Source organism: Euprymna scolopes, chromosome 1 (genome assembly GCF_053919585.1).
Source record: "Euprymna scolopes isolate OS-2025 chromosome 1, ASM5391958v1, whole genome shotgun sequence".
Classification (NCBI taxonomy): Eukaryota; Metazoa; Mollusca; class Cephalopoda; order Sepiida; family Sepiolidae; genus Euprymna; species Euprymna scolopes.
In genome coordinates, this window is record NC_136482.1 from 146,254,419 (window position 1) to 146,265,930 (window position 11,512).

At 31.3% G+C, this 11,512-nt stretch overlaps 1 protein-coding gene across 1 annotated transcript in view; it reads left to right on the plus strand.

Moving 5' to 3' along the window:
• LOC145276421 (ankyrin repeat and FYVE domain-containing protein 1-like) overlaps window positions 1-9,463 on the plus strand; it is a 105,578-nt gene extending 96,115 nt beyond the window's left edge. Inside the window, exons 24-25 of the mRNA XM_080127740.1 lie at window positions 6,018-6,108; window positions 8,814-9,463. Of these exons, the coding sequence (XP_079983866.1) occupies window positions 6,018-6,108; window positions 8,814-8,946 (224 nt within the window). The 3' untranslated portion in view covers window positions 8,947-9,463. The remainder of the gene's footprint in view (window positions 1-6,017; window positions 6,109-8,813) is intronic.
• Window positions 9,464-11,512: the final 2,049 nt, after the last annotated feature.

Below are 11,512 nucleotides of genomic sequence, written 5' to 3' on the forward strand. Positions count from 1 at the left end.
TGATAAGTATCAAAAAAGCAAAAAAACTCTAATAATCTTAAAAATAGCTTTTCTCTCTTATAGATAAAAGAGAATAATTTTTACAAGGGAATATTTTTACATTACACCGGCAAGGAAGATAATAAAATTTCAGTAAATTATTTCTTCTGAAAAAAAAAAACATTTATTATAATCTGGAGATATAGCTTAGTGGTAGAGCATTCGATTACAGATCGAATGATCTACTGTTCAAACCTGGGTGTACTTCACTATTTTATTTTAATTGATCCTTATTAAGGAGTTCAATTTACGATAAAAGAAGAGGTATTCAATTGCATATTTTAAAACTAACCATTAATCAGAAGTGACTTTTCCAGGGCATTCATCGTCAAGCACAAATATCAGTTGACGTAATATTATAAACAAACGCAGACAAAATTTGATGAACAACATTATCATTATTATTGTTTTTGTTTTTAAAATTTTGTTTTGTGAATTAGTTCACTGGGCAAATTATTTCCTATAGTATATGATAATCAATAGAGGATTAATTCTATAATAATACATACACAATCTGCATAAATCAAAATATCAGGTTTAAGTGTATTGTACAACCAGGCAATGCTGGGTTACCAGCTAGTAATTTATATATACTATTTATAATATGTCTTTTTATTTTTTTGCTAATAAGTCACCAGTTATCAAATCTAAAAAACACTTGAAAAATAATTCAAGTATAGTTACAATTAAAGATGTTTTCTACTTATCCATATTTATAAAATATTTGATTCATATTTAGAATTAAACCTATTTTAAAAAAACTAAACTACTTCATTTGTATGTCTTCATCATTGAAACGAAGATGTCATATTCCCAAAATCATGTAAATTGATCAAATAGTTTTTTTCTATAGAAAATAATTTTATGATTTTTAGCAATTTTAATAGGAAATTATAACTATTGCAAGATTAATTCTGTACCTATTGAGTTGTGTCCCCTTATTAAACATGGCAGATTAAAACATAACATTTTGTTTTGTCATAAAATTTGATTTTCTTAGCAAAAAAACAATTTGTAAGCTATAGAAGCAAAACAGCACATTTTTTGTACATGAATATATGATATAATGTTATCTTCAGGTGTAGAAAAATTCTTATCTTTCCACCTGGCATAATGTCATTAAAAAAATAAAGTCTGTATGGTCTTTCAACACTGATTTTTCTTTCTTTTTCTTTTAATTATTTATATTTTAATTAGGGTGATCATGGTTACGTGTGTGAAATGAATTGTAGATAGTTTGTTCATGTAAACGTGTAAATTTGAATTAGTCAGTTTTAGAAGCCAAAATAGTATGTGTGTACACACATATATATATATATATATATATATATATATAAAATATATTTTAGTCATCGACATACAGACCTGTTTCGTTGTTTCACAACTCATCAGTGCCGCTAGACTAACACCTCTCCCAAGCCGAGGATCGAACCTAGAACCGTCGTGATGACAGTCGGCAGTCCTACCCCCTGACTACGGAATCGGTGGCCGAAATTAAACTGTCCGAACGTCTATTTAAATAAACATCCGTCCGCCACTCGTAGAGGGCTCAAACGTTAGTTTGTAAACAAACCGCAAGCTTCGCATTATTTCAGCTAAATTAAGTAGCGAGTAAGATAATTTACGAGAGTGCTCTACCAAAGAGGGGAGCTTTATAAAATATATTTTAGTCATCGACATACAGACCTGTTTCGTTGTTTCACAACTCATCAGTGCCGCTAGACTAACACCTCTCCCAAATATAATGTTTCAATGTGTGAAAAAATAATCAAAACTAACTTGATTTTAAATAAAATATATATATATATATCTACATTGTTTTTGCTTTTAGAACTTACAAAGTAAAAAAAAAATGTTTTACTTGGCTTTATTTTATTTTTTACTAGCATGGGTGCCCGGCATTGCCCGGGTGTTTGGAAGTGTGTATTGAGCAAAAACAAAAAAACTGGTAGTAGGAAGGCAGGCTTGAACTCATACCACGAAGGAGAAAAAAAACGTGACGTTTTCGCTGTTACGACCACCGCCAAACCGGAAGTGACGTAGGTTTAAATTAAGGCTAGACAATTGAAAAGAGGGGATAACTTACGAAAATATTGGCAAAAAAAGCAACCCCTCCCTGTAAAAAAGTGTCTAGTTGACAGTGAAGAAATTAATGTTTTTAGCCAATTTTTCTGTATTGTTGTCTGAAGGGTCGAGCTTCAACATCATACTGATCTTATGAAAATCCATCGCCTCCGTCGAAAATTTTAGGAAGACATGCAAACATACATACATAGATTTATATATTTGTAGCTCAAATTTTCGACCCAAACCAATTAAAAAGTTTGTCCTATCTCTAAATACCCTTTATGTAAAATTTCAAATGTTTAGACCAGAAATTGTCTTTAGTAATTTGGTAGAGACTGCAAAGGTCAAATTTTTAAAAACTTTGACCCCTATTATGACTCCTTAACATTTATTGTTTTGGGCTCAAATCAAGTTATTAAGTTAGATCTATGTCCAAGGAACCTATATCTAAAACTTCAACTGTTTAGACCCAAAATTGTCGGAGGAGTTTGGTAGAGTTCTCAAAGGTCAAATCATTGAACTTTGACCCCTTAACAGCCAAATTTCTGGCTGAAAACTGATTATAAAGATTTTCCCAAATCTCACTACCCTGTATATCAAATTTCGAGTTTGTAGACTGAAAGTTGACAGTTATTGTGTAGGAAAATGTAGACAAACAGACAGACACTTTCACTTTTATAGATATATAGATTTTGGATAAATGTTCAATTAATAATAAAAAAATTATTCCATGTATATTTATTAAAATTAAGACTGATATTCATAAACATGTCTGATACATTATCTGTATGAAGTTTGATTGTGATTTAAAAATAATTTCTGCCTAGAATTAAAGTTTATGAACAAAAACCAAATATTTGTGCTCTTAAACCAGATTTGAATGTGATTTTCTAGTCTATAAACAAACAGATACCTTTTATTTTATTTATCACATGAAAATTGCTAATGATGAATACATAAAAAAAAAAAAAGAAAAAAAAAAGAATAAAAATAGTAATATGGGGTTTGGGGCTGCGAACAGGAGTTTAAGTTCATCAATGTTGAGTACCTTCTAGATCCTACTAATAAATTTGAAAAAATCAACTCCATCAAGAAACAAACATGACACATGAACTTGTCTGATAATTTTAATACTTTTGTAAAATATAAATAATCCCCCACCTCAACAAATGCCTGATATACACAGTAATCATATTAGTTGATATAAATTCATAGTAAAGAGAGAAGTGCATAGACGGTGACAGTATCGACAGTTTTATCTTCCTTTGTATCATCATTGTATCTCCCTCTCTCTCTTTCTGTGAATAGAGTTACTTCCCTTTGGCTGGGACAAATTATTTATGAATTCATTTTTTTTTTTTTTTTTTTTTTTTTTACGGACTTTTATTCTCATTTTTATAGTTTTTGTTTCAACACGTTTGTAGAAAGCCAAAGGCGGGGTTGGCCGAAACATGGTGAAACAAAAGCAACAACTATGGAGAGGGGGATAACAGTTTGAAAAAAAGAATGAATGCACAAATTATAATTGTATCTTATTCATTTGTAATATTCTGTACAAATTAATTTTTTTTAATTTTTTGACTTGCATATCTGAAGGAGGTATAACGTGCAAAAACACTTTACAAACACTATGTATGTATATATATATATATATATATATATAATTTAAAGGAGATTAGAACAATAGTCTAAAGAGCTGAGTGTATTTTAATGTAATAGTGAAATTACTAGTTTAATTAAAATACAGGAAAGAAAAAGTGCTCGTTGTAATTTAGATATATAATAAGCTCAATCACATTACTAAATATATTTAGGCAGCAGATTGTTATAAAAACATGTCTGATTAAAAACAACAGACTTTTCTCTTCATGATTTTCTTAATAGTTGTTGTCTTGGCTTTGGTATTAACTTGTGAAAAAAGGATCTGAGGAGTCTTTTTGTCCACTTCAAATAGTTTTAATCTTTGCAATCACCTTTTTATATATATTGTTTTTATTTAAGGTGTTTTATTTAGGTTGTAGTTTTGGTGGGAGAAAAATGATTTAATTGAATCTGTTTATGTATTTATATATTTACTGTTTATTTATTTTTTGCTTTGCTTTGTTAGTTTTTTTTTTTCATTGTGTAGGAGATAAGGTATAGTTTTATCTGTTATTGACATTGTTTTTATAATTTGTCTTTTGGTTGTATGTATACATAATTGTGTGTATTGGTTATTTCTATAGTAGTGTTGTATTGTATCATAAAGGGGGCACTGTTGTGTGATCGTCTAAATGTTCTATTTGTGATATATTCATATCTAATTGTTCATAAGCAGTTGTGTGTGTGTGTTTGGTACATGTATTTTGGACATACCTTACTTTATGCGTCGTTGATCTTGTCCACCTGGAATTCATCTTGTTCTTGGAGGGGAGACTGGAAACCTGTTTTGGATGAATATTTATTCACTCCAAGACGATGAATGGTTTTATATAGTTTATTCACCTTCCAGGTGTTGATCACAGAAGAATGGAAAGTGAATATCTTTGCTTGCTTGGTTCTTATTTTTACACATGTCAGCATCCCCCACCCCCCAGTGAAGGGGAAGGGATGACCTGTTAAGCCGTCTGTTCTTCTCTACGTTCAAACCCAAAGCTCACTGACTCCAGCTAACCGGATCACGTGACTCCCGCAGATCCGATCAGCTGACCTTCACTTCCGGTAAAACGTGTCTACAATATGATTTAACATATTTCTTTCTTATGTTCGATCTATTACTTAACAATAGTAAAAGTGATTAACTAGTTGTATGATTGTGTTTAAGTCATTGGCTTGATTGAAAAGTTATCATAGATATTTTATGTTATATTGAAGATGTTTATTTGCTTATTTTGAAAATGAAGTCTATTCCAGTAATTATAGCAGCAACTAGACTTGTGAAAAAGAAGTTAAAAAAACTACCTGTTAAATATACTTAGTGAACCAAGTGCAAGAGAGATACAAATAATTGCACTTAAAGGGACAGGTAAAATCTTAAAAAAGATCTCTGTTGGAATGTATAGAATAGCAGATGAATGTTTGACATCTGGTAAGATGCTCCATCTCCAGCCAAGACAATAAGAAAAGTGGAAAAAAAAAAAAGAAGGACTTTCTAAAACTTTTCTAACTATAATTCCACTGCAAAGCTTGTTGTAATAAAGTTTCAAATAATCAGCACTTTAGTCAAAACAAAATATTTTGAGGGTTTCTTGAATATTATCACTTTGACTTATATAATAGGTATTGTATTGATATTCAAGTAAAAAAAAATAATCCTTGACATCAAATGATACTATTAATGTTGATATGTTGTAAAACAGAACGACTTTTTAGTACATAAGTTTAGATTCTAATAAATTGTTTTGATGTTCCTATTTACTTGTCTTCCCACAAGGGCAGAGTTAGCCACGGAGGTCAGTTTTTAATGTAGGGAAAATCCAGTCCGAAAAAGGTTGCTTTGGATTGGGAATAAAATAAAGCTTGGCCCAATTTAGAATGATTCCATTTTTACTAATCGAGGGCAGAACAGATATCACACTTTGATCTTAACCCAAAGGCCAAGGAAGTGTTTTTTAAAAAAACATTCTGATTTTTATCCTCAGGTTTTAAAAATTTGTTTTTCTTTAATCTATGTTCTTAATGCAAGAATGGACTCATTCTTAAGATTAATCTATTTAATTTGCATGTTTAGCCATGAAGATATAATTTTTTTAAAACTTAAGTGTGACAGACACCTTGGACAGATTTAAAAATGCTGGAATGTGATAAACCATGCTAACTTAAACATGACAGACCAATTAACTGATAAAACAACCATATGGAAATACAAGGGTGCATGATTTTGTATTTTTATTTTATTAATATTGTTTTTCTTTTTTTTTCTTGTTTCGCAGACATGTTGTCTAAGGAACCGCCATGGTGTGATGGAGAAACCTGTTTAGAATGTGGGGTCAAATTTGGCATAAAAACTCGGAAGCATCATTGGTAAGTAAAGTAGCTATTTGTGTTGCCAACCTGAAAAGTATTGCGACTTAAACTTTCTTGCATCGTCTTTTTCTTCGACACATCATCACATCTAACTGAGACGTCTGCTTCGTCCAAAACTGCAAGCTAGACTCGTTGCATGGGAATGAAAAGATATCTTCCTCTCTTTTTTTTTCATACTCTATCTCTTTCTAATTTTTTTTTTTTTTTTTAACACAAATTGAATGACACCCCAGGTCTGATCCGCTGACCCTAGCTACTGTGTTTGACATATGCCAATCATAACTCTCTGACATCTTTTTGCACTAAAACAACCTGCGAAGCAACTCCCAATTTCCAACATCCCAGCATAACCTGGGATATATTATATGCCACTTATGCAGTATAAAGACCATGTTATCATCAGAATTTATGGAAAATTCCAGAAGATGCTAAAATGCTGAATACTTTATCATAAATACCAAAAAATCCTAAATAAAAAAATTGTTTGCTATTATTGGTTTATTATAAAAATAAAAAGATCTAAATATTTATCTTGATTTGAACAAAAAAAATAATAAAAGAAGAAAAAAAATAAAGTAAAAAATTTTGTTTGCTATCATTGTTTGTTGTTCAAAAAATATTTGTGCAACTTACAATGTTATTTTTTTTTTCTTTATTTGAATTTTCTAAAAGTTTCATAAAAATTGTCTACTAAGTATTCAAGAATATTGTTTTCATTTTTCAATTAATTTTTCATTGAATTAGCTTTGTACTGATGGAAATAATAGATTTTACATGTAAAAAATTAGCCAGCATTTATGCAAAAAAAAAAAAAAAAAATCATAAGACGATTTTTTGGCAACTTATACTAGTTTCTGTAAACTGCCTGGATTATTCTGATGATAACTAGGGCTATGACAACAGCATACTCTTTTCATTGTTTTAACTCTCGAGTATATATTTGACACAGACACAATTAATCCACTGAAAACCACATCACTCTACATAAAAACATGTAAGATATCAATGGGTATATACCTGAAAATCAAAACAAGGAAAAGAATATGCTGTTGTCATAGCCCTAATGATAACACAGTCCTTATACTGCATGAGTACCAAAACATGCATACTAAACAAAAACTCGAGGTAGTTTACCGTAGAAACCAATTTTCCTCGTCAGAATCTTTTAGATCAAAAGTGTAAACAAAAATATTGAACATTATTTTATTATTGAAATCGTTTGAGGTGAATAATTTGTATATTTTATTTATTTGCGGACTATTATCCTCATCTTCATAGTTGTTGTTTCATGACGTTTCAGCCAACTATTCCTCTGGCCTTCTTCAGGTGGTTAGCCGTGACGGGATAGGAATGCTGAGTTTCTTAACTGTATCCTCAATAATTACTGCCTTCCATAGTTGTCGTCGTCTCACCATGTTTTGGCTAACTAATCCTCTGGCCGGCTTCGGGTAGGATTAAAACCACTATCTTCAGACAATGCTCATTTGGAATCGTAGAGATTCAATGCATCTATCCACTGCCCCACGAAACCTGAAGAGCAAACCTCTATCGTTCCAGGTGAGCATTGTCTGAAGATAGTGGTTTCAATCCTACCTAAAAGGATTAGTTGGCCAAAACATGGCGAGACGACAACTATGGAAGTCAGTAATTACTGAGAATACAGTTAAGAAACTCAGCATTCTTATCTCGTTGCGGTTAACCACCTTAAAAAGGCCAAAGGAATAGTTGGCCGAAACGTTGTGAAACAATAACTATGAAGATAAGAATAATAGTCCACAAACAAATAAAAAATTGAGGTTCATTGCATTGAGGAAATAACTGCCTTATTGACTATCCAGTTATAGACAAGTTTCCATGGCTTCTATGGGGTTGCCTTTTGATAGTGGCTCAGACGTCTGTTCACCATTTAATTTGATCCATGGTTTCTCTCTTATCAAGTTGCCAAACTTTCAAGTCGTTGATAGTTCTATGATGCAGGCTTTGTTTATCCATCCACCATTGCACTTTACATGATCAAATTAGTGGAGACACTTCTCACATAGTACTTCATTCAAAGGTGGTATTTGGAGTCTTCTGCAAAGAACGGAGTTGCTGACTCTGTTATCTTCGTATGGCATATCCAGCGAAGCATAGCTTGCTCACTATGTAGAAGTCATTGCTTGTCCTGGACTCTGAGAGGCCGACATTTTGGCATGCAGCATTGTGGACGCAGCTCAGGACACCACACCGGTTATATAAGGATCCAAAAATAGCTGTATCGAAACCATGTTCATCATTCATTACAAAAATAGATATAGTTTGGTTGGTTACAATATTCAAAGAATGAAATATCCAGGATCGAATTAAAAGAAACCATTTGAAAGAAAAGTCTGAGGAAACAAAACTTGGACATTAATGTCTTTATTCTGAAATCATTTCAAGAATTTAAATTTTTCTCTAATCACACTTTTGATTTAAGGTTTCCGATGAAAAGAATGTTTTATCATGGTAAATTACTTAAATATTTTGTTCAGTATGCAAATTAAAAAAAAAAATAATTCTTGCTTTGAGTATAAATTTTATTATAAAGTGATAAAAATTTTGACATAAAAATAATGTACTATTTAAATGGGATCACTTTTCAGTGATATTTAAAAAGAATGATTATAACTTGATATTTTTCTTCCACTTAATTATTTTTTATATATTCTTTTATTTTTCAGTCGCCATTGTGGTCGGTTGTTGTGTGCAAAATGCTCAACGCAAGACATGCCAATTGTCAAGTACAACCTCAGCAAGCCTGTTCGTGTGTGTGACATTTGCTTTGATGTGCTAAGTCTGGGGGGTTCATTCTAGTCATGTCACTGGGAGGAGAAAGAGAGGAAGATGGCAGCAGTGAAGGTGGAGAAGATGAAGAAGAGAATGGAGAAGGAAAGAGAAGAGGTGGAGGAGGACGAAGTGAGAGGAGGAGCAAGAGGAGAGGCAGAAAAGGCAGAGGATGTAAAGGAGAAAAAAGGAGGAGAAGAATAAAAAAATTCACTTCCCTCTCAACACTAAACTTTTTCAAGAGCCACACCTTAGTGGCTTTTCGTCTCTACCATCCCTCATCAGAGGGGATAGTTGAGAGGAGGAGATTTGCATAAAATAGCAACAACAAAGTTAGAGAAAGGAAAGAAAAACCCCTTCGCAGTGTGATAATGATTTGCCTCATGATAGCAACACCAATGCCCTCAAAGTAAATAAAATTGACCAATGACCAGTATGTCTGCGCTATGGTCTTTTCAATCGGACTGTGGACAAACGGTCTACCGTAGCCTAACCCTGACGGACAAATAATCATACAGATACCACTCACCATTACAACAAAAGAAAACTATTGTTACACATTTGCTTCATTACTTTTTTTTTTTTTTTTTTTTTTTTTTTTTTTTAATATTTTGCTGCCATACTTGCTTCAAGGTGAGACTTCTTTGCACGTGTACCTCGCTTGTTAACTGACTCCTGCAGGAATTGGCAACTTTTTAAAATTCTTGACCAAAGGAAAAAGAAATGTCAATTTTAGCGTTGTCAGATATAAAAACTAATAGCAAAAAAAAACAAAAAACAGAACAAACAAAAAAACAAATAAAAAAACGATAAACTCCCCATGGAAGAATTTTCTTTTTCTTCTTTACACGGAAAAAAATTTATTTTAAAAATTAAAATTTAAATAAAATCATGGGCTGTTAATTGTGAAAACGGAATATTTTCTAAAGCAATTTTCATAAATTCTAATCGTAGGCATCGACAAATATTTGTCTCTGCTTTATAGAAAAGCGTTACGAAATGAATGATGCATTTATATAAAAATTTATATTTAATTGGTTGCTTTTAGTTTGCATTCTGCTGTTTTTTATTTTGTGATTTTTATCCTTTAAATGAGGGGAGATTTTCTTTTAATTTCTTTTCTCTCCTTTTCTTTTCTCTTTCTCCTTTTTTGTCTTTCTCTCATTTGACTCTCTTTTTCTCTTATCTCTTTCTCTCTCCCTTTCTCTTGTTTCTCTCCTTTTCTCTCGTTTTTATTTTTCTTGTCCTTCTCTCTTCTGTTCTATTTTCTCTGCTTTTCTCCTTTATTTTCTTTTCACTTTTTGTTTTGTTATCTTCTGTCTTTTCAATTTGTTTGTCCATTTTCTAATTTTTTTTCCCCCTTTTTGCTTGTTTATTTTTTCTGTTAAAAATTTAATTATTTTGTAGATTAAAAAAAAATTCCTTATGTTTTTTTTATACACCGTTTTCTTTCCTGTGCGTTTTATTTATACTGTGATGAGAAGCCTTCCAACAATATCATCTTTCAAGAAGTACTTTCTGTAATAGTGTCACCTTGAAGTATTGCTTCCTTTTTAATTATAAAAAAAGGAAGAAAAAGAAAATTTTAATAAACATTCATGTAATTTATGTTAAAAAACAGATTTGCAATAAACTTCCCTTCATGATCAAGTTAATTTTGCCTGTGCACTCATATTCTTCGAAACCATAAGGTGTTTTGATGAACTTAATTTTTAAATGGAAAAGGATTGGATGTTCGAAGAAAATTGAATGGAAAAAGATTGGATGTTCAAAGAAAATTGAATGGAAAAAGATTGGATGTTCAAAGAAAATGGAATGGAAAAAGATTGGATGTTCAAAGAAAATGGAATGGAAAAAGATTGGATGTTCAAAGAAAATGGAATGGAAAAAGATTGGATGTTCAAAGAAAATGGAATGGAAAAAGATTGGATGTTCAAAGAAAATGGAATGGAAAAAGATTGGATGTTCAAAGAAAATGGAAAAAGATTGGATGTTCAAAGAAAATGGAAAAAGATTGGATGTTCAAAGAAAATGGAAAAAGATTGGATGTTCAAAGAAAATGGAAAAAGATTGGATGTTCAAAGAAAATGGAAAAAGATTGGATGTTCAAAGAAAATGGAAAAAGATTGGATGTTCAAAGAAAATGGAAAAAGATTGGATGTTCAAAGAAAATGGAAAAAGATTGGATGTTCAAAGAAAATGGAAAAAGATTGGATGTTCAAAGAAAATGGAAAAAGATTGGATGTTCGAAGAAAATGGAAAAAGATTGGATGTTCGAAGAAAATGGAAAAAGATTGGATGTTCGAAGAAAATGGAATGGAAAAAGATTGCATGTTCAAAGAAAATGGAATGGAAAAAGATTGCATGTTCAAAGAAAATGGAATGGAAAAAGATTGCATGTTCAAAGAAAATGGAATGGAAAAAGATTGCATGTTCAAAGAAAATGGAATGGAAAAAGATTGCATGTTCAAAGAAAATGGAATGGAAAAAGATTGCATGTTCAAAGAAAATGGAATGGAAAAAGATTGCATGTTCAAAGAAAATGGAATGGAAAAAGATTGCATGTTCAAAGAAAATGGAATGGAAAAAGATTGCA